The sequence below is a fragment of the Theobroma cacao genome, chromosome 4 (genome assembly GCF_053813885.1).
Source record: "Theobroma cacao isolate CCN51 chromosome 4, ASM5381388v1, whole genome shotgun sequence".
Taxonomy (NCBI): domain Eukaryota; kingdom Viridiplantae; phylum Streptophyta; class Magnoliopsida; order Malvales; family Malvaceae; genus Theobroma; species Theobroma cacao.
In genome coordinates, this window is record NC_142642.1 from 32,091,843 (window position 1) to 32,115,184 (window position 23,342).

Below are 23,342 nucleotides of genomic sequence, written 5' to 3' on the forward strand. Positions count from 1 at the left end.
TTCTCATTTGCTTATTATTATTACTATTTTTTTAAAAAAAACAACTATTATTAGTTTTCTTACTATTTATTTACTTATCTTATATATATGTGTGTTCTTCTAAATTATGCACCATTACTATTATTATTTTTTTATTATTACTATCATTATTTTTTATTATTTTTTGTTTATTTTGATTTTCTAACATTAAAATAAGCATTCATAATATATATATATATATATATATTTCTTTCTTAAGAAAATAAATACATTTTTATTTAAGGAAGATGGGCTAGACTCCATATCAATTAGAACAAATCCAACAAAGAGAAAAGTTATACTTTATTGAGCTGAGATTGGCCCCACCTCGAGCTCACAGGAAGCCCAAGATCGCAACATCAAATCTGCTCAGTAGGCCCGCAATACAGCCCTTCGAAATGCACCGTTTGGTGCCTGTGCACTGCTTTATATAGCGTCGTTAGGCCTTGAACCTTTCAGTTCCCCGCTCCCCTAAAACGGTGTCGTTTGGTTCTCTTACACCTGGGTATAAAAACCCATTTTTTGGCTTTTTCTATTATTTTCACCTTCCCCTTTCTCTCTCTAGCCCAAATGCTCTCCCTTCTCTCTAGCTTCAAACCACAACCCCCCTTTCGCCGTCGACCTTTACTCTCCCTTCTTTTACCACTAATCGAACCTCTCCCTGTCGCCGGTGCCGCTCGGATCTGCTTCTTGACCTCTTTCCTTTCATCGACGACAAGCCCAAGCCCCTTTTTCTTAGTCGACGACGAAACCAGCTCCCCTCCTCTTAACCGGCGGTAGCCCCAAACTTAAACACCCCACCGGCGGCACAAAACCCCCTCCAATAACCAGCAACAACCACCCAAACTCCTCGTCCTAAAATACCAAAAAAATACACTAAAATCACCCTCCAGCCCTTTTTTTTATATATATTTTATATATTTTTTGTATTTATATTTTTTGTTGTTAATTGTGGTTAGGGTAGTTGGCTGCTAGATCTTAGGATTTTTTTTTATTTTTGGTTGTTGAATTTGTGTTTTTTTGTGGCTTTTCTAAAACTTTTGAAATGTTTTCTCTCTGGTTTTTTCTCCCTGATTTTTGGCTACGTTTTCTGGCTTTCCAAAAAATTTCCCCCGTAATTTGAAGCCCCCCCCTTTTTAAGAACTGGATTATCCAAAAATTTGGACAATCTAGAGGTGAAATCATGCTATTCTGAGCATGATTTCACATGTCTCTGGCAATCAGGAAGGGTTGGTAGCCGGAGGTGACCAGTCCTCCCCAAATCCGGCTACCTTTCAGGGGCATTAATGTCTTATAATGATGGACTGAAGAAAGGGCTGAGCACACGCTCAGACCCTTCCTGTTCATTCATCATTTTTTTATTTTTTATTTTTTTTATATTTTTTTAATTTTTTTGACTTTTTTTTAATTATATTTTATTATTATTTATTTATTTTATTTTTTGAAATAAGTGTCTACAGAACCACGATCTTGTTATCCACTTGCAGCCATGACCTATATAAAAGCTATGCAAAACTCCCCATAATTCAACCTTGTAGGACGAACATCTCCCCAGCTTATACAAACATTATAAATATGTGCATATCTTGCTCACTTGTTGTTCAACACTAACTAAATACCGAACATCCCATGTTTATCATTTTTTGTCACCAAAATTTAACTTTATTTTTTATTGAATTTTACTTATGTAATTATTCCATGCCACATGTCATACTAACCAAAAAGCACAAAAGAAGAGGCATATTGTAAGGTATGAGTTTAGTTAATGTGTAACAGTAACAGCAGGTGATGAAGAGATGTAAAATGAGGATCATATTGAGTCATATTAATAGAATGAGAGATGATGTTTGTAAATCCAAGGTCAGGAAGTTTCATTGGAGGTATTAGATTGTGTATATTGTTAAAGCAGCTTGATATATATGGTGGAAGGAAGCAACACCTTTTGGGCGTCAGTCAAGTATCAGCAAATTCAAGTATCATATTTGTTCAAACTTGAAAGACAAACAAACACATAAAACACGTGCACCATTGTCTCTAACTTGGCCTTCCTCTTTACTCAAACCACCTGGAAGATGCTAACCCCCAGCGCCAGCAGCCAGGGGTACAGTAAATATATGAAAAGCAAAAAACACACGAGAAAAAGAATATGGGTTGTAGTATCCGTGTGAACGAACTAACCAGATAGTGTTGTGTTGTACTTGTAAAATTGGAGGATTGTAAACGTGTAGTCTGCCAGACAAAAAGCGTAACATGAAAATCTGTAAAACGGAAAAGGTAGGAATGGAGGCTGCTGAGTGCTGGGGGGCAAACAACAACTATTGTATGTCGGTTTGCTTTTGCTACCCATTCGTCTGCCAACTGGCCCTATCTTTCAATGGATAATCCTTTGGGCTGGCACATATGGAAGGCCACGGTCGATTCAGGGCCCCTGGATTAATCTTCAGTGTCGAATGGATCCAACATGTCCATATAACCTTCTCGTACATGCTCATCACAGCCATATCAGTTTGTATTCATATGGACACGAATTATGCTCATCACAACTATCTCTCATAGTTCTTTTTCCTTTTTGGCTTACTTTTTACCCAAGGGTGTCTTTTGTTCCAATTAGTGAGATTTAGCTCGTCATTAAATAAGTTGCAAGATTTAACTAATTTTAAAATAAATTTACCTTAACCCCTTTTTTTTAATGAAAAAGGGGTTGCATGATGAAGCCCAAAATTTGGAATTTAAAAGAAGGGAAAACAATAACATATTCCCAAGAAATACATTCTCACGGTCCCCGAGGAGTTGTTTGTCATCCTGATTTTTACTTGAGCAAGTTATCTCAAGAATGATTTAAACAGCAACAGCAATATATCATATTCTGATTCTGAAAACTATGCTTTCCACATTTCTGGTTTGAACAACTTCAATAAGCAATCGAATTTAAATAAAACATATACTTATTATACATGCACACCAGGGAATAAAGTTCTTATACTACATTTTACAACAGATCCTCGTGGTTTAATAAGTAATTGAGGCAACCATTATGAGTCTGCCACTGATGCTTGCTTAGCACCATTACAGGCATGGAGTATGGTGCACACATCAGTTGTTTCCAGAAACTGCTCCGCATTTGTAAGGATCAGAGGCCCATACTCGAAAACTATCCTCTTACACTATCAAGAGAAACACATGATGACAGATAAGAGTTAAAAGACAACCATGCCATGGGAAAAAAAAAAAAAAAAAAACCAATAAACAGGCAAGAGAGCAATAAGACAAATTCCAAACATGGAGATTTCTTTTTCACATATGCTAATCTGACCCTTAAACAAAATGACTTGTATAAAAACCACAGTTATCGTCAACATGCATATCCATAGAGATTCCATTTTATTTGTTGGTCTGACCCTTGAACACAACAAATTTTGTTTTATTTTAAACTCTCTAACATGACTATTCATTTCTCAAACATGTATTAAAGAAAAAAAATGGCAAATGACACATCCATGATCCAACTACTAAAAACCTTACAGCTTACTAATAATGTAAATAGATCTACAATCCAATGAAGTGTTTCCTTCAATTAATAAACTCATTTCATGGATGCATAACAAAAATTAAGGTTAAAAGTACAAGTAAGTTCTTTAATTACACTCACCTTTTTAACATAGTTCTGCATTGAATCACATCCCTTCAAAAGGAGCTCAATTATATCCAGCTGGAAACAAGGCAGAAAAAGAATATCAAATAAGCAATATATCTTTTATATATCCAGAAGGCGTATGCTTTTCACATTCCACATGATCCTTCTTTACCAAGAGGCATATTATATCATATTACTGGAAATACCACAGTATGCTTAAATACATCATCATCTTAACTCCCCAATTACAAACCAATACTTCCAACCCTCATGTTGTTGGCACATACAATACATCATATATGTCAATGACACTGGCTAAATTTTAGAAAAGCAACTTAAAAGTACATGGATGTTAACCCAATATAACATCTACATCCTAGGAACATTTCAGTAACTTAAAGCACAGCTAAAATGAAAGAAAGCAACATCAACAATGCCACCCTGGTGCCCTCCAACCCTCCCCCTCCATCAATTCCAACAAAAGAAGCAAAGAAAAGGTTATGTGTGTGTGGCACAAATTATGTTCAGGTATGAGGATATCCAATTAATCATAAGATCAATCCTTGTAGACACATATTGAGTTTTAAAAAAAGATGGAGGAGTGCAAACCTGTGTATCAGGATCCTTCAACTTAATTAGTACTTCTGCAATGGCACGGTGGCACATGCCACAGCTATCTTCACGGATTTGTGAAGAAATAAGTGCAACTTTCTGACATAGATTGACCTTCTGACAGAAATCTTCAGGCCTTATTGAAGAGACTTCCATGAAGAAGAGTGGAACATAATAGTCCACAAGTGTAATGCACTGTGCAGAACAAGATCAGATAGTCATTTAGAGTTTTTGGACTTAGGAAGGGGGCAAAAGGAAGAACACAAATTTAAAAATATCCATGAACATCAAGTGGATAAAATAATTTTCAATATTTCAAGGTTTTAGGTTTCTGTGATGAGTTGGAATTTTACCATCCCCTTCTGCCCCATAAGGTATAATTTAGAAATACCCATCTAAAATATGTTTGATATTATTGCATGAGACTTGATGCTTATCATGCCTGAAACCTATTAATTGATAAAGATGGAGGCAGCTTTATCATTTAAACTGATATACCATGCTTCTGTAGTCAATGAATTAAACATCATGATGAAGCAATTGATATATACAGGAATTTATCCTATTGGACACTTAATGCATGAGAAAAAGATATATAGATATCAGTCTGATCATCTAAACAGGGCCTGCTTTTGGCTAGGCAACCTCAAAAGTGGACTATCTAGCAGGTTCTGATGAATGGAACTCTACCAACACCACTTCATAACTACCAAAATTGCAAGACTTTTTTCACTTACATAAAAAACAATAGATGAAAAACAAGAAATGCCAATACTCAAAGAAAACGGTAAACAAAGGACAGGGGAGAAGTTTTGCTTTTCTGTTTTTACTTTCTAACTTACAATTGGGGTTTGAGGGATGTAGCAAGGACAGAAATGATCTATTTCTAACTTATGCTAAAAAAATTTCATAAGCCACCTCCATGCAATTAAGCTAGATGACTACCTGCTGCTTAAAAGATGGTACACGTGAGCAGCTCTTGTGAAGCATCTCAACTATCTCAGTCTGGGTCTTATTTTGTGAAAGGTAATCAATTGCCTCATTAGCAAATTCCTCACACAAGGTGCACACATTGTCATTCCGAGCAACCTTCTTTACTACTTCCTCATCTTGCCCCTGGTTTATCTGCACAACTGAACCAGGAATTACAATGTCATTATACTCTATTATTTTCTCTGTATCAGGCAATTTCATTGGAAAATCTTAAATTTAAAAAGTTAAACAAATGCAAATCAATTTGCTCAATTGAAAAAGGAATGTCTATCGGCATCTTAATCTCAGCACAATCTTCAAGGAGCAATCATATAAGAAGCTCACTTATAAATGAACACTTTTTGCCAAATGTGCCAAGGTTTCCAACATCTGCCAAATATGGAAATTAATTCATGCTGCGATATGCATGAAACATATTAACAGTCAAAGCTAACAGCCTAGATAATTGAAATTGATGAAGTAGCCTACATATATTTTGAGGTAACAATCAGATATCACCCTTGAGGATACATATTTTTCATACAGTTGATGTTGTTATGTTAAGATTCTCTTATTCTAACTGCCGAAAATGTAACAAGAGAGGATATTGGAGATAGTTGTTCGTCGCTATACTTGAATGTTAACCAGAAGATAGCAGTGATGTAGGGTGGCAAAATACCACATCGGGCACCTCATACAACTTATCGTTATTTTGAGGTGAAAACCAGACCAACCCTGTTGACCTGCACAACCAGCCTGAACACAAGTCTTCTTGACCCAACTCAAAACAACCTAAACCCCAAAAGGCCCACAAAACCCTCCCGAAACCCAACCCAAATAAATTCTGAAAGTGACCTAAAGCTAAATCCAAAATTATCTTACATGGCCAAAAACAAAAAATGTTCAGAACCTAGAAAATCAAAACCAAACTTGTCCCAAGCAGTCCAATTGCAAGCTCTATTTCAAATCCCCAACCAAGTTCCGTATTCAGATGCAAATTATTAATCAATAATTTAATTCAAACATTTTCAAAAGCAAGTAATTTAAGAGACCTTAGAAAATATTCAGCAAGGGATTCAGCTCAACCATTAATAGGCAGCAACTTCATCTGAATATGGATGTTTCATCACTAACAGAAAACTTTTGTGCATCATCTTTCTTGTCTTACCGATAAACATAAAAATCCCACAGCACAAAAACCTAAACACGCTCGCCCACTTCCAGGAAAAGAAAATGAGAATTTTTTTAAAAAACAGAATAGAGAAGATAACATCACAAATTTTACTAAAACTGTGGCAGAATTACCTGATGCATCAGAGATTACCACCTCAACGGCTTCTAGTTGTCTAGCAACAGAAGCCCGGCTAGCACCCAACACAAAGAGGAACAAGAGCCCAACTCTCGCATCCATAATGCCTGCAGTTATTCCTTAAATAGCATGAAATTCCCATAATGCAAATTTAAAACAACACTAAAAGGAAAAAATCAATGACTTTTAGTTGAACATAACCATAGGGAAACGATTCTATAATAACAACAGATAAAAAATTTAAACCATGCTGAGTCATTTTTAAATGGTACATACATGAATTTAAGATGTGTGGCCATAGTCGAAAAGAGATGAATGCCAATACACAACACAAACCAATGATCGTTATGCAGTTCTATTAATTTGTTATCCTAAAAACTGATGTAGGCTGTGAGCCAGATACTATCTACATCTACTTTTCACCATCTTTTTCGAACCAGCAGTGAGTCCATCAATGCATGCCTCATATATCAGTCATCTTAGAGTAGAATATGCTTGCAAAATTCCTATAATTAGGTGCTACTTACATGATAAGACTTCCAATCCTATCCTCAATTACTAGTTCTATTCTATTTGTCAGTTAACTGTTTGATAGGGCTTCAAACAACTGAGATAGCAAGAGACCGGTAGTAACTCCAGAAAAAGCTAAGTATACTCGAGACAGCAGCCTCAATTAATCTTACCTTAATGGAGAACGGAAAAAAAAAAAAGCTGAAACTATTTGAAAGCAGATTATTCCAACACCAACACTTGAACTTACGGAATACTTATTTCATATTCTTAAATCAATCAATGATTAAATAAAACCATAACATGGTGAAAAAAAAAACCCCAAAGTATTGAACAAAGAAATAGAAAAAAAACCCATCAAAAATTTTGCATAAAACTAACAACCGTAAGAAATTAATTGTAAAACCCATCAAAGATAACATGCAAATAACATAGTAAAGTTGGAAAACGGGATCGGGGGTTCAGATAAGATCTATGAAAATTGAAACAAAAGGAATTTGAATGGAAGAGAAGGGTTATTAGAGTTACCTTTGAAAGGAATAGTCAGCGCAGAGAGAGAATTGTATGGAAGGGAAACTTATTCCCTTTGAGTGTCGGGTTGGGCAAGGTGTGGAATTGTCGTTGGCTCTACCCTTTTTAAACTAATCCATTCGGGAGGTTTTGCAACGCTGCGGTCAGTAACAATCTTTCGTAGTTACTCCCCCTGTTACATTTTATCTTATCTTTTTACGGAACTCTTTTTATCCTTTAAATATTTCAATTAATTAAATTTTGTAAAATATATATAAATATAAATAGTTACTTCATTTTTTTATAAAATATTTTATTCATATTTTAAGTGATAATAAATATAAAATAAAAGAAGTCAAGGAAAATTTTTTACCAAAAAAATTCAAATTGTGACAATTTGAGTGGATGGAAAAAATAATAGTATTTATCTTTTACAAGCCATGTTTTATGATAAAAAAAATGTGAGGTATCAACTTGATTTTTTTAAATCTTTGACTTAAAATAAATTCTGTTACATAAATTAGAATTTACATATGTAATATTATTTTATACCAAATTGTTATATCTCGTGTTGTATTTATTTATTTTTTGTTGCATTTAATTTATGCAAATAAAATTTTAATTTTGTAGATAAATATGAACACCTTTTCTGTCTAATTAGCAATGGGAAAAAGACTGGTAACAAGTGTGACTGGTTTGAAGTTTAGGCTAAACCTACTATACCATGAATGATGAAATTCAGCTAAAAATCTTTATTCTTTAATCTTGATAAACTCAAGTGAAGTACAGCCATAAGCAACTAGGGTTACAGGTGAACGGACTATAAAAATTATTGAACACCAAAAAGATGTTCTTATTAGGAATAATATAGTAGAACGACTTCAAAGGCATTGGTGGGATTAACACCTTGGTTTAGTTTACAGGCAAAGGATGATAAGGAATGGGAATTGCAAACAACTCATGTCTTCTTCTAATTGACAGGCCAAGCGCCTCAGTCATGTCCAACTCTTCAGGCTTCATTCCGTGGGGAAGTTTCCAATCGAAGTGGTACAGCAATTGTGCAATTGGCAACTCAATGTTACTGAGAGCAAATGATATACCGGGACATATCCTCCTTCCTGCACCGAATGGGATGTACTTGAAATCTGTTCCCTTGAGATCAATTGAACTTTCAAGGAACCTCTCAGGATAGAATGTCTCAGCATCGTTCCAATAATTGGGATCCCTGCCAATTGCCCCTGCATTCACCAGGACTTTAGACTTGATGGGTATATCATAACCATTAAGCTTACAGTTATTGCGGCATTCTCTTAGTATTAGGGGCACGGCAGGGTGCAGCCTTAGTGTTTCTTTGATAACTGCTTTTAGGAACTTTGGTTCATGAATGCCAGCTTCGTCCACGTTTCCTCTGCCATCAAAGACCTGCCTTACCTCATTTGTTGCCTTTTCCATAATTCTGGTGTTCTTCAGCATTTCTGCTAGCGTCCATTCAACAGTTATCAACGATGTTTCACTTCCAGCACTGAACATGTCCTGGAAGTGGATACTGGGCTCTTAGTAAGGTTGCTCGGTCATAGATGTTACCAATCGTTAGCTATATATGCATCAAACCTAAATGAAAGTACAAAAAGTGACAAGCAAATATTGCCTCTGCATCCTCCGATCCTATTTCAATATTCGTCCTTTATGGTATATATTGGCACTATTAGATTGGAAATGGAAACAGTGATTCTTACAAGAAGTTGTGTAATGAGCATGTATTTTTCATTTTAACTGTCAGTTACGCAATAGGCAGCAAATTAAAAGTTAGAAAACTGACCAAGATGATTGCTTTAATGTTGTCAACAGATAAAGGAAAGTCCAGCTCGCCATTCTCTTGAAGATCTAAAAGTATATCAACCAGATCTTTTACTTCGTCGGAGCCATTGCCACCCTCCGATATTTTCCTCCTCTACTTGTGCTCGGCAATGATGCCCTCAAGTATCCTATCAGTTTCTTTATGTAGCTTCTCAAATTTGGGCCTTCCACTAATTAATTCAAGCAGTCTAAAAGAAGGGTACATATCTGCAACGGTAAAGCTTCCTGACAACTTACTAGCTTCAGTGATGATGGATATGAATGCTTCTTGCTCTCGGCATTTTTCACTGAAGGCTGCTCTTGATATTATGCCATAAGTCAATGAGAAAATCTTTTTGCTAAGATTGATTGGTAAACCTTCAGATAAAAAAATTGTCTTGACGAGATTTGACACCTCCTCTTCTCTAACTTTTCTGAAAGATTCGACGCGCTTTGAACTTAAAAGTTCTGTTACACAAATTTTGCGTACCTGTCTCCAGTAATTACCGTAAGGGGAAAAAACAATATTTGTAGAATCATACGACATGATCTTGGAAACAAGTAGACAGGACCTAGAAGCAAAAATGATATCATTGGTTTTCAAAGCTTCTTTGGCCAGTTCGGGTGAAGATATTACAATATTGGAAACTGCTCCAGTCTTCAGATGGATCAGGGAGCCATGCTTCTTTGCCAAGTTTGTCAACGAGTGATGGGGTAGTGAACCGACAAGTTGGTGCATGTTTCCTATGAGAGGTAGTTTCCGCGGCCCTGGAGGCAGCCTTAAGGCAGGATTCTCAGATTTCAATCTCTGAACTATTCTCACAAAGATGAACAAGATTATGAGGATGTTGAGCAGGATGGACAAAGGAGAAAATTCAAGGTCCATATGGATGAAGCAATGAAGGCCAAAAATTCCAATATGTAAGAAGGATTACGTTCGATTGAATTTGTGTTCCACTAGATGGGTGATTATTAGTATTACTTATAATTTTGAGAGGCTACACAAAGTCTTAACATGACGTCAAAAAGGTAAATAGGTCGAAACAGATGGGAATAGCCAAAGAGAACATTGACGACAACCACCAAACAAACCCCACCATACATATGAAAGAAGTTCATCGCATCCACGTCATGAAAGCTGCCATACGCTTAAAACCACAGCACAACATTACAGAAGGAGAGACCCACCCTCAGCACCGGCAGCAGGACAGACAAAATTCTTTTCAAAGGGTTGGAAGAATGAACCCTCTAGCCTCATCTCTCTTGGCAATTGTGAGTTCCACCTGCCTTGCCTCATCTCTCGTTTATACTGGTACTATTTTATATGTATAGATCTTTAGTATATATTAGACTAGATAAAGCCATCATCAGCATGCCAGGCATCCACAGGAAACTGACTGCAGCAATAGCGAGCCCATGGGAGGGAGTGCAGGAAAAATATACAAAAATTGAAAAAAAAAAACTACAAAAATGCATCCCAACAGCACTAGTTAGCCACAATAGTCGCACCTATTATTTAGAAAGCAGACGAAAAACCTGCCCACTATTATCAAACCATAGACAAAAGAAAAGCAAACCCCAACCAGTCACATCCAAGCATTCTACAAGAAAGCTTTGCAAACAGCGTAACGTTGGCACAACCAGGGGCGGAGCCTCCTTATGCGATGGGAGGCCATGACCTTCTAAAATTTTTAAAATTTTTTTTCATAATATATAAAATTCTTAAAATTTTTATATATTTTATTAATATCCTTTTTAAAATAATTTTATTTAGTAATTAATATAAATTAAAACTAATAAAATAATTTCATATATCTCGCTTAATTTTAATTTTTTTTAATTTATATTATTATTTTTAAGTATATTAATTTTTTATTTTTATTTTATTTGTTCGTATATTCTAAATTTTTATAATTTTTTTCTCAAATTTTTACAAATTATTAACTATATTTTTTTTTGTTATGTTGTATGTGATATCTACCTTCTACTTGTTATGTTTTTTTTTTTTTATATTATGTAGATTTTACTTTCTACGATTTTAATTTTTAAAAATTAATAAATTATTATGTAGTTCTCAAATATAAATTGGAGTGTTATATTGTTACTTAAAATTTCATCAATGTATTATTTTTTTTATTAAAACATATTATATTAGAGAAAATTAACTTGAGTATATTTTTTTTATATGCTTTACCTTTTGTATTTAGTTGAAATGAAATAATCTTAAATATATAGTTTTTCAATAATTCTGATTATAAAAGAAGAAATTATTAATCTTGTATTTTTTTAATTATTTATATTTTACACATTATAATTTTATAATTAGTTTCATATTTCTATTATCAATATTTTTATTATAAATTAAATTTAACATATTGGTTTTTTAAAATTTAACATATTTTTAAAATTATATTGCTTTACCTTTTTTGTGTCTTGAGTCCTGAATAAAATTTGGTTAGTTTCCGCCCTTGGGCACAACCATGTTACCATTACATATTTTCAAATGCAAACAAAGTTCAGAGGTGAAATGTATGCTTTTGGACTGCTGGGTTTTGTTCATGCCTCTGCTTTCATGCTTATAAAGTAATCTTGTTTTACGAAAGGTACTGGTTCCTTAGGTTACATCAGAATGGAACGACGATTCCAACGGCCCTCAATGGAATGATCTATGGAAGGACTTGCAAGTTGCTTTTGCCCCTCTAATAGTTTGGTATAAAAACATATTCTTGCTTCAATCGTTGTGTTAGTTGTAACAGCGTTGGGATATTTCTAAATGCAGGCTGAGTTATAAGTAAAGGGATGGGGAAAGATTACATCTTACTTTGCAAGAATACCCAACTAACACATGATATAATGGCACAACATCTAGTCAAATTTCATGCAAGTTAAAAATAACAGGATTTTTTAACATGTTCTTACACAACATCAGATATAGGCATCTTTACAAGTACCATAGGGATAAACAGCTCGGACAAAGGATGAATGGAATCTAGCGAACACAATATAAAACAGGGAACGTGAAGGGAAATGAGGTCAACAATAGAAATTAAGAGTTAGTGCTCCACTTAGAACAAAGGAACCCCATCACAGCACTACCTTAAGTTAAGAGTGGGCTTCTTCTTTTTCTTACTCTGTTTGGCTAAAAGCAGTGAAAACCGAGCAAATCCGAACTTCTTCCTCTTTCCAGAGAACTGCTTGTGACCACTTTCTCTCTCTGTCTTCTGAAAGGAGGGGCAATCGCCATTTTGTTTACTGAGCATTTGACCTAATGACACCTTTCTCTTCACAGTGCCTTTCTCTGCCAGCATCTCAGTCTCAAAGTCTTCAGGCAGAAGCAACTTCCGACTTAGGATTTGCCCTATTGATAAGGTTGGCTTCAAAACAGGAGTTGGACCATCACTAACCAGATTGAGTCCATTCACATCTAATAGACGAGAATCCTTCCGATTGTGAGATGGGTAAGAATTCTTGAACTTGGTAGAGTTGTGTACAGAACGTCTTTTCTGACCATGCTCAGATCTCCACTTGCGAAGGGCTTCCTCAACTGCCAGCTTGCCCTTATTTGCAGCTTGTACTCTGCTCAATGCTTCTTCCAAGGCCTTCTTACTAGTTTTGACTTCTTCCGTGGCTTCCTCTACCCTCTTCAAGATTTCCATCTTTGAACTATTTGCTTCATCAACTTGGAGCATAGCATCTACCACTCTCCCGTTAGAAAGTTCCTCAGCTTTTTGAGCCTTGCTCTTTAAGGAAGAGTACTCTTCAAATGAAATAGTCACCCCTTCAGCCTTTTGAACAGGAATGCCAGACGAGCTCTCCCTGCTTGAAAGAGTCTTGATCTCTGCAAGAGCCACAGCTTCTGCAGCTCTAGCTGCTTCCTTCATTTTTTTAGCTGCAAGTAGCCTCATCTCAGCTGTTTTTATTCTTGTTCTAGTCTGTTCAATCTCAGATATTGCTCTTGAAACCTCTGATCTTGCGGCTTCTCCAACTTTCTTGAATTGCTCAGCCTCAGAACTCAAACGTTGGAGCTCCCTTGATATATCCAAATGATTATCAGCACTGCTTTTGGTTTCAGCCTCTTTTGCTACTTGCAGTTTAAGTCTTGTTTGATTTAACTCTTCTTCAAGGGATGATATCTTTGAGGAATTCTGAGTTAGCCTCTCTCGAGTCTTCTCAAGAGAAATTCTTTCCTTCTCTAATTTCTTGTTTAGTGATTCCACAGAACCTCGAATGTCAGCAAGATCATTAGTTGTCCTGGAAAGGTTCAGTTTGGCCTGCTTCAACTCCATCAAGATTAAACCTGGAGATGATGATGGGTGGGGGCTCAAACTTCCTGCCAAGTTTGGATGGCCACCTTGATGATTTTCTTTCTCTGCTTCTTTCACTTCAGAGGTCACAGTCTTGACATCTGTGTTCATATTTAGGGTCCCATTTACTTCCGATGCTTCTTTCTGCAGCTTTAATTTTAGTTCTTCAACAGTTGTTTTGGTTGTTTCAAGCTCTTTCAACACATCCAATGTTTCTCTTTCCTTAACAATGAGATCTTTCTCCAATTCAGCTGCTTGCTCCTCCAATTTTGCAATGTCAACTTCTTCCATGTCATGCTGCAAATATTAAGAACTTGTCAGAAGACAACCAAATCTCAAAAAATTCATAGGCAGACAAACAAAAACTGAGGTAGTACATGAGCTATTCATTTTAGTAATATCAATTAGCAGTGTCAAAGACAAACAAAACGCTCTATCTCCTTCCTACAAGCAGAAGCAACTAAATTTTCTAAAGCATTCATGGAACATGAAGGAAACTAAAACCCAAACCACACAAAAAGGCCCAAAGAGTACAACCAATTGATTGACATGATAGACCTCCAAAATAATTCATAATAAAGCTGATTGTACAGAGAGCAGAATAATAGAAGAAGCTTCAGAGTTAAAATAAAGCTGTGAAACTTCTGAATACATTAAATGCTTCAAATTCATTTTCATGAGTGCATGGAATGTGATAAATGATACATGAAGCCTTGTAAACAATTTTCATCCCTTGTTCCCAACTAAGCTATAGAAAGCACATTTATTATCAATACATATAAGCATTTCAGTTTGAATGTCTCAGCTATAACTCGCACCACTTTCTCTTGCAACAAATATAAAAGTTATCTCAAGGTACCATGCAGTAAAATCTATGCATAATCAACTTTGAAACCATCCTAGTGAGCATCCTACTTTAGATTTGCCAGGCTTTCTCTATTCTCTCACACTTACTCTCTTCAATACACATTCTTTCCTTCTACCAGCTATAGCAACCTTGAGGAGAAGGTTCAACTACAATTTACTTGTTACTTTTGCTACTTGTTTTGTGCTTCTGGAATCAAAAGCAAAAAATGTTCATGCATAGAAAAGCAAACAATATTTTTGAAAAAAGAAATTTAATATTGAAAAGTTTAAATTCTTGCTGAATTAACGAAAAATGCATGATTTTACAGTCCTATAGAAGAATCATGTTAAAATTGATACTACATTTTACTGATTTATTCATCTTTAAACCCTTATAATTTTGGTTTCTACCATTTCTTTTACATCATAGGAAGACTTAAAGCAGCCAAATAGAAATAGGAAAAAACAACTGGCAAAAGTGACAACCAAACAGAGCCTTAAAATTTTCGATGTAAATCCTGAGCTAAAAACATCTAAAACTTTGTGAACCCACATTGATTCCTTTGTGATTCCATAAAGCAGTCCACAGCCAATCTCAAACAAAATAGACCAAAACATCAACAAGCAAAATAAAAAAGCAAGCCAAACCCATGAATGAAATCCAGCAACATTTCTTAGAAAGACCTAGAAATAGAAACCAAGATTTTCCATTTTTGTAGAAATTAAACCTCAGTTTCAGAGATGAGCTTATTTTGAGAGGGTTTCCAGTAACCGATTCCACCGAATCGAGAAACGGCTTCCTTCACTGACTCGAACGGGGCCGAAGTATCGATCTCAGCTCTGACCCCACCCTTCAGAGCACCCATTTTGGTGCCCGAATCACCAAGCTCACTGCTGTCCACCTCCATTCAAAAAAATCAAACAAAACCCAGAAACTTACTCAAACAAAAACAACTGCAAAAGAGAAAAACCTTAAAAAGTTGCTAAGAAGATAATGATTTTGGTTTGGAGTTTTTGCAGTTGGTGCGAGTGAGCGAGTGAGAGACAATCAAAGCGACAGTACTATAAAGGAGGAACGGCTCTCAACTACGGAACAGAAGAAAGAGAAAGAGGGAAAACAAAAAAAAAAGGAAAATTTGAGTTTTTACTTCTTTTTGTTTGAATTTCCAAAAATGTCCTGGATGTTTGATAAATTTTCCGGGGGTTAAATGGAATTGTGATGGAAAAAAGCGGGGTTTACGTTTTAGGTGGTTACCCTTGGGGTGGATGGAAATATTGGGTAGTTTGAGAAGTGATTAAAGCGCGTGGGGCAATGGGGGGACACACAATTTTAACGGCAATAAATTCCAACGGACTTTAAAGTTTAAAGGACAAAAGCCTCAACTTAAGTGCTGGCCTGTTTTAGATTTCTTTGTCTTTTTTTTAAAAAAAAAAAAAATTCATCAAAATTGATGTTATAGTTTTTTTTAAGGTGTTTTTGTGTTTTTTTCATTAATTGTAAGTATTTTAAGTAAGATGTCTATAAATATTGATTAAGGATAATTAAAATATTATTTAGAAAAATAATTTTCGGTTACCAAATTTAAAAGAGGATAATGTATTATTAGAGACAAATTTTTTTCACTTACATATAACCTAACCAATGTCATTAAGCAATGGTTAACATTTCTCTTTTAAAGGAAAGATAATACTAGTTTGCTATACTTAATCCGAAATAGTTTTTGCCAGAAATAATATGAAGGCCGTGAATCCTATATAATTACTTAATTCAATTACAATTATGCTAATCACTGAAGATGAGAAGGATTTCACATGGATCCTATTCCTTCCATTCATAATTAATGATATATATATTATATATGTGTTAATCATTGCATCACCTTTTAGCTATAAAATGGAGGATTTGATTACTGTTTTGCATCAAATTTAAAAGCAGAGAGCTCTGCATGATAGCATTGCTTTAGCAAACAGTCATGGAACAATGGGTTGTTCAAAGAGGACAAAGTACGCTCCTTAAGATCAATGTGTAATTAAAGAAAGGAATTATGGTTGGTAGCTCACTTGAAAGTTGCGACAGTCAAATACATATTATATGTATATATATATATATATGTTAATGTTCCCTTCTGAAAGGAAATATGAAATAAAGGGTACTGAAGAGTGAAAGAGGGAGAGAGACCTTGGGTCGGAAAGAAGCTTACTTTACTATTGCATTCCCCTTTTACTAGCAGAAAATCATTACCCGACCGTTGTATAAAGTGCTAGTATAAGGTAAAAAGACAGTACAAAAGAATGATCCAATGATCCAAATGTTCATGATTCCATTGGAGGCTTCCTGCTTAAAACCATTTGAATTTGATTCTTGGGTTTTTTTTTTTTTTTGGGGGGCGGTGGGGGGGTGTGTTAAAGTAGAGGGCCAATTTCCTAAGAAGAGCTAAGAGTGATTGGAGAGAAAAAAGGGTCCTTCTAGTGTTTTTTTTTTCTTTTAAATAAATTGCTTTTTTATTACTTCAAATTTTTGAGATTTTTTGTTTTAATTACAAAATAACGACGTGGTCACCAAAATTTAATAATGTTATTATTTTGGTTATTTTACCGTTAAAAAAAATGAATCTCTCATTTAATATTTCATATCATATTCATACCTGCTACTCTGTCACATAACAAAAATTTAAAAAAATATATTTTTAAATTTTTTATTATCATTTAGGCATAATTATATGACAAAGAAATTTACCTTTTATAAATGATAATGACCAAAATGTTATATTTCAAAATTATATAATCAAAACATAAAATCTTAAAAAGTTAAGTGATTAAAAAAGTAATTTTCTCCTTTTATTAAACAAATAATTCAAGATAGATAGACTGTTTCACTACTTATCTACTAGTTTACAAAGAGCATTCAATAAGTATTGAATAATTATTTACAAAGAGCATAAAAATAATAATACGAGTAAATTTATGAAAAAATATTATTTTATAAGTATTGAATAATTGAACCATACCTTTTTATTTTTTATTTTTTGGGTACAACACCGAATTGACAACTGTGATACTTAACATTTTTCATTACAATCATACACTGTTCAAAAGGTGTCTTAAAAATTAATTCCATGTTCTCTGAATATTAGAAAGACTAGAAAAATAATTAGCTTGTTATGCTGGTGGGCTTGGATTGCCGACTTGTTCATGACCATGCAAATGGTCGTCGCCATGGAAATCATTTTGAATAGCTCAGCTTTCACTGCCAACTTGCTACCCCAGCATGTATAGATGCATGCCTATATGTCTGCTAGCCATTATCATCATGCTTCAAAATGGGCTCTTCAGCATGGGCTATACTATCATCATCTTTTGGATCCACTTATATTTTTCCTTTTTCACCTAAAAAGGGTGTGAGAGAACATTCCTTTTTTTTAATTATCATAAGAGAAGATAGTATTTCCATTTTCATCAAATAAAAAAAAACTTTACACTCGAATATTTGACATATTGATTGGTGCGTAATCTTATTGCCTAAAGAATAGGATTCATATTCTCCTTCTCTCAAGTAAAAAAAAAAAACTTTATTTATTTATTGTAACTAGTTTTTTGACCCATGTCAAGCATGACCCTTGATTTTATAAGAATACTTATATAATTAATTCAATCTTTTGTGATAATTTTATTTTGATCAAATTATGTATTCAATCTCTATACTCTATCAAAATGGTAGATTAAGTCTCTATATAATAATTTGTAAACATTAAATCCATGTATTTTCTGAAATTAACAATGTCAATTCAATGTGTTAAAATTTTTTTGTTATTTATGTTGATATAGCGTTTGATTGTGTTGATGTGATTTTTTTTGTTAATGTGGTATTGAATCTAATGACATGATAATGATGATATGACATTTTATGAATGATGTAATATCAATGCCGACATGATGTGATCAAACATTGACATATATTTTGTAAGTGTGAGCATAAAATTGTCCAATATGTGGTCAAAGTTTTAAAGAGGATTGGAAAATAAACAAATCAAAAATATGGATAAGATTTTAGGATTTAGATAAAGAGTGTTGTGAGATAAAGAAGAATTGAATTTGTGTGTTTCATAATTTAAAGTAGTGAAAAAAGTATTGTGAAATAAATAAAAAAAAGTCACATTATCATTAATATCACATTCAATGCCACATTAGCAAGAAAATATCATGCTAGTATAAATAATAGAAAATTTAAATACTATTAGTAATTGGACTGATATTGTTAATTTTAAAAAGTATAAAGATTTAATTTTTACAAATTATTGTGTAAGGATTAAATCTACCACTCTATTAGAATACAGAGACTAATTACATAATTTAACCTTTCATTATCATTTAAATTGAATTCATAATTTAATAATTGCCACATCGAAAGGTAAAGTTCATCTCACGCATTAATGTAAAAAATATATAGTTCAAATTTGCTTTCAATTTAAAATATATATTGTTAACCACTATCCTCTATATTACTTCTATATTAATTGACCAAATATTGCTAAATTATAAACAAATATAGACCAATTTTTTCTTTTACACTATTGTTACTAAGAGACTTTTTTTTTTATTTTAATTTTAAATGATAGAAAGTGTATCGAATAGTTATTAAATTAAATAACTTTTGTGAAATTTAAAATTTATACATCTAATTCTCTCTCTCTCTCTCTCTCTCTCTCTTCTTCAATTTATTATAATTCATGTGTGTTTAGCTTAAGAATATCAATATTCACTCATATTTACATAGTTTTTTTATTTGATTTCTTTCTCGCTAAATTACTTCCCCCCCGCCCCCCCACCCAATTTTTTTTTATTCTTTTCTTCCATCCTTAGTTAATTTGCTAATGGGTGCTAGCTAAGCCAATCTTTGGGTATTTAGTCAAGGCAAAAAGAATTTACATAATTTCGAAAATGCATGGAAACAAAAGACTGTTTTCGTAATGTTTAAGTGTTTATTTAACAAGGTCAAATTTGGAGAGCACTGGCGTTCAATACATATATTAACAAGGCATATCTTTTCTTTTACTACGAGAATTTGATATTTTAATATAGAATATCTCATAATTAGTTTACAAACATCCTATAGCATATCTTTCAAAAAAAAAAAACATCCTATAGCAAAGACTTTTGATATGTTTTTCTAGAGAAAATATCAATATGTAATTGTGAAAGTTGTACACAATCTTTGTACTAAGTTAGCAGATAAAATATCAATATATAATTATTTCATGACCTAGTTAATTAACACTTTACTTTCAATTAAACTAGTTATTGACCCGCGTTATATCGCGGGTGTTATTAATTGATAATAAATGAATCTATGCTAAGTTATGTATTGCTTGAATTTGCTAAGAAATACGATTGATTTTGCTTCAATTTACTAAGAAATGATTCTCTGGTATTCTCTGGGTTCGTGCCTATGTCAACAGCTAATGTTACTTAGAGCTTCTTATTTAATTGGTTGGCAAGGTAGCAGTCATATTTTATTGACAGCTTGTTCTGTGCAACATGATCTACATGCTGTTCAATGTTCTTGTAATCGCAAACCAGGTAGTTTTTGTTTATGTGAGCAATCCTTTCATGAAGAATCATTTTGCAGTTGCTAGTCTAAATTTGCCTGTTACTTCGATGAAGCCATAATCACTTGGAAGAATTCTAGTGACAATTCCACATTCAATTTTTCGCATTCTTGGTACTGTACTTGGAAGTATTAGATGAGCAACATATATCATTGTTATTATATGATAAAAGAGTTGTTCAAGAGCAGCTTTTGCTGTTTCTAATGCATTCGTGGTAACATTGGGTATTACACATATGATTATGAAGTTTACTATAATAATATCATACATTACAAAATATATAAAAGTTGTTTTATGTTCAGTGATGAACAACTGAACATTTTGTTGTCCAAAAAAAGGACAAAGTTTGATCAGTACAAATTCTTTCAAAATATGCAGCGTCAATTTTTGGACAACATCAGAGAAGTAAGATGGTGTTTATAAAGCAACAAAAACTTATGTTACAGCAGTGATTATAGATTTTCAGCCATGTTTATCTTGTTTCTGTTCAGCACTGTAACAAATATTAAATAAGAGATGGTTAGTTTAAGATAATATTTAATATGAAGGAAAATATAATCATAACAGCAATATTGTCACTGAGAAGACATGTTAGATGTATATTATTAAATACAGAAATCTAAAATAATATATGAAAATGTAAAGTAGTTGTTTATTACCTCAATTTGACTTTTTTGATTGGAGATTCTTCAGGAAAAAGGTCTTGCTGTATTTGGTTTTTTGGTGAGGAAGGAGGGCATTCTTGGACTTCGAGGTTGCTCTTTTTTTTATTCAAATGTAAAGTAGATTCACAGGTAGATGATTGTCCAAGCATCATTGTTGGTTTATGGGCTTCATTAACAGCTTTGCAACTATTGATTCTGAAGGTAAGATTTCCAGTGTCCAATGATTTTGTGACCAAGCTTATGCTAAATAGCTTTTCTTGATCAATGAGTTTGGTGATTGGTTCAGGAAGGATATATTTGTCTAAGTGGTTTAGCAATGCAAGTTTAGGAATTGATGCACCAACGACTTTTTCACCATCATCACCAAATACCACAAATGTTGCATTTCCAGTATTGTCTTCAACAGTGATGATTAATTTGTAGCTAATTTGGAAGAAAGAAAAGATGATTTTGTTAAAGAATGATAGGAGTGATGAAAAATCAAGTTCTGTGAATGACTATTATGATTTATGATGATAAATGTACCATAAATGAGGCAGTTGTTCTCCATGTTTTGCATCTGGACACCAAAAAGTATCACTTATTTGTTGCAATGTTTTCATGCATATTTTGCAACCGATGTAATACCATCTTTCTGTGCAATCAAATTCTTTGATTTTTGCAATGCAAGTGTATGTCTCTATCTGTAATGAGATGTTCAAAAAAAAAAAAGTGATGATGACAAATAGAATGAATATGATTTTTGTTTTCATAATTAATTATTGGAAGATATTCTTACTTGTGTTTTGGAGTGATCAATTTGCAGCAATTGCTTAATCGTCACACGATTATGATTTTCTTGTTGATCAGGTGGTATTTGTGGTCGTTGGCGGACATCAAGCAGTAATACTGGTGCATTTTTTTCATCGAATCTGAGTGTGAATTGAACATGAAAGCAAGAAATAATAAATTCAATACTAATGCATGGTGGTTAAAGAAACAATAACAAAATGAAAAAAAAAAGTATGATAGATCATAATTTTTATTCAATGTTTACCTAGCTTTCATGTCTGCCACAATTGGAATATTTAAGTCAACATAAATTTTGGATGCAGAGCATGAAGCAACAGATGGTTGTCCTAAAAATTTATGTATAGAATGGATTAAATTATGAGTATGTTCATGTCAAACATTATAATGATTGAAGATAGCATAATGGTTGAAGATTTAATTCATTTACCTTGGTATTCTCCAACTGTCATAGCAGCCAAAATAATGATTGGTTTGCTTTTTAGTCCTATAATATCATCATCAACACAATATGCAAGATCTCCCCAGAGGGTTGCGTTAATTATTGTGCCTCTAGATAGAAACAAAAGGAATATAATAGTCAACTTATATTAATCATTTATAGAAACGTAATATTTGTTAAGAAAGTATAGTTCGATGTAGCAAACTTGATGTTCTGCAATTGCAAGTTCCGTTTAGGAACTTTAGTTGATTTGTTGCTGACATATATGGCAGTAACTTTGCTCATTGAAATGATCAGACCGATGATATCTACATTTAACAATAAATGAATTATTGACATTATATATAGAATTACTAAGAGGAAAATGTGATAATGAACTAATTAAAACAAACAGTTATACAGTATGCTTATATTTACAAGGTATGGTGCAATAAAAAAAATGTTGCATTCTGAAGAATAATGATTTAAACATACCGGTGAGAGTTTCGTTGATCTTATATCTATGTGGCAGATGTTCAAATTCCAAAAACTGAAAGTAGTGGCGTTGAAATGATAAAGCAGATGATGATGCCTTGACAATCTTCGTTTTTGAAGTGATTGTGATCGCAGAAGGAGCTGAAATTACATTGTAGCTTTTTTTTGGTTTAGACACCTTGAAATCAGAAATGCAGTAAACATGTCCTTCTTTTAGGATGGATTCAAATTCTTTCATATGTATTTTATGGATGATAGCTTGAATTGCATTGCCCTGGATGCAAAGAAGATTATTAATTGTTTGATAAGATTTGGAGCATTACTATTTTAAGATCACAACCTTATCAAAAGTTAACGAACCTTATCATCGGTGGCAAGGAAATCAAGGCTGATAATGTCATTTGCCTGTTTGTAGTTGATGCTGTGCCAAATGCGTGCAACACAAATTTGAATTGTACCTCCTTCTTTTCCAATTTGTAATTCAGACAGAGGTTGATATGACATGATTTCCTGTGAAAGCATGGAATAATAAGTTTAGATAATTTTGGCAGTAAAAAAATTATCATGATTTTAGATATATTGATGGAAAATAAATATAAACAAAAGTATTACCATATAATAGCAAAAATTTTGTAAAATGAAGAAAAACATCTAGTGTTAGATGTTGGGAATAGTAATGGAAGAAGATTCAATTAATATCTACTATAATTCACAAAAATCTTGTATGATACAATAATTCATAATATGCATCAAGTTAATCAATAGAAACATTTATATTATAAATAGGATAGAATAGGATACCGCAAAATATAATA

General features: G+C 33.4%; 3 protein-coding genes and 1 pseudogene across 6 annotated transcripts; all 4 read right to left on the reverse strand.

Moving 5' to 3' along the window:
* Nucleotides 1–2,855: 2,855 nt before the first annotated feature.
* On the reverse strand, nucleotides 2,856–7,723 carry LOC18602251 (uncharacterized). Of its 2 annotated transcripts, none has more exons than XM_007033512.3 (6): nucleotides 7,584–7,723; nucleotides 6,542–6,652; nucleotides 5,210–5,397; nucleotides 4,262–4,459; nucleotides 3,668–3,727; nucleotides 2,856–3,182 (listed from the first exon to the last, which is right to left on the reverse strand). In XM_007033512.3, the coding sequence occupies exons 2-6, from the start codon at nucleotides 6,645–6,647 to the stop codon at nucleotides 3,051–3,053; spliced, it is 684 nt and encodes a 227-aa protein (XP_007033574.1). In that variant the 5' UTR covers nucleotides 6,648–6,652; nucleotides 7,584–7,723; the 3' UTR covers nucleotides 2,856–3,050. The 2 variants fall into 2 exon arrangements, with proteins under 2 accessions (XP_007033574.1, XP_017975644.1); XM_018120155.2 differs by having other exon boundaries at nucleotides 6,542–6,664; nucleotides 7,584–7,633.
* A 651-nt stretch (nucleotides 7,724–8,374) lies between these two features.
* Nucleotides 8,375–10,287, reverse strand: LOC18602252 (cytochrome P450 71D10-like; annotated as a pseudogene).
* Nucleotides 10,288–12,252: 1,965 nt separating this feature from the next.
* On the reverse strand, nucleotides 12,253–15,641 carry LOC18602253 (weak chloroplast movement under blue light protein (DUF827)). The gene is made up of 2 exons (XM_007033515.3): nucleotides 15,280–15,641; nucleotides 12,253–14,002 (listed from the first exon to the last, which is right to left on the reverse strand). The coding sequence occupies exons 1-2, from the start codon at nucleotides 15,457–15,459 to the stop codon at nucleotides 12,494–12,496; spliced, it is 1,689 nt and encodes a 562-aa protein (XP_007033577.3). The 5' UTR covers nucleotides 15,460–15,641; the 3' UTR covers nucleotides 12,253–12,493.
* Nucleotides 15,642–20,373: 4,732 nt separating this feature from the next.
* Nucleotides 20,374–22,348, reverse strand: LOC18602254 (replication protein A 70 kDa DNA-binding subunit B-like). Of its 3 annotated transcripts, XM_088805853.1 has the most exons (7): nucleotides 22,259–22,347; nucleotides 22,042–22,163; nucleotides 21,859–21,940; nucleotides 21,601–21,733; nucleotides 21,348–21,505; nucleotides 20,817–21,245; nucleotides 20,374–20,650 (listed from the first exon to the last, which is right to left on the reverse strand). In XM_088805853.1, the coding sequence occupies exons 1-7, from the start codon at nucleotides 22,336–22,338 to the stop codon at nucleotides 20,620–20,622; spliced, it is 1,035 nt and encodes a 344-aa protein (XP_088661979.1). In that variant the 5' UTR covers nucleotides 22,339–22,347; the 3' UTR covers nucleotides 20,374–20,619. The 3 variants fall into 3 exon arrangements, 2 of the variants coding, with proteins under 2 accessions (XP_088661979.1, XP_088661980.1); XR_016025961.1 differs by lacking the exon at nucleotides 21,859–21,940 and having other exon boundaries at nucleotides 22,042–22,347; XM_088805854.1 differs by lacking the exons at nucleotides 21,859–21,940; nucleotides 22,042–22,163 and having other exon boundaries at nucleotides 22,259–22,348.
* Between the last annotated feature and the right edge of the window lie 994 nt (nucleotides 22,349–23,342).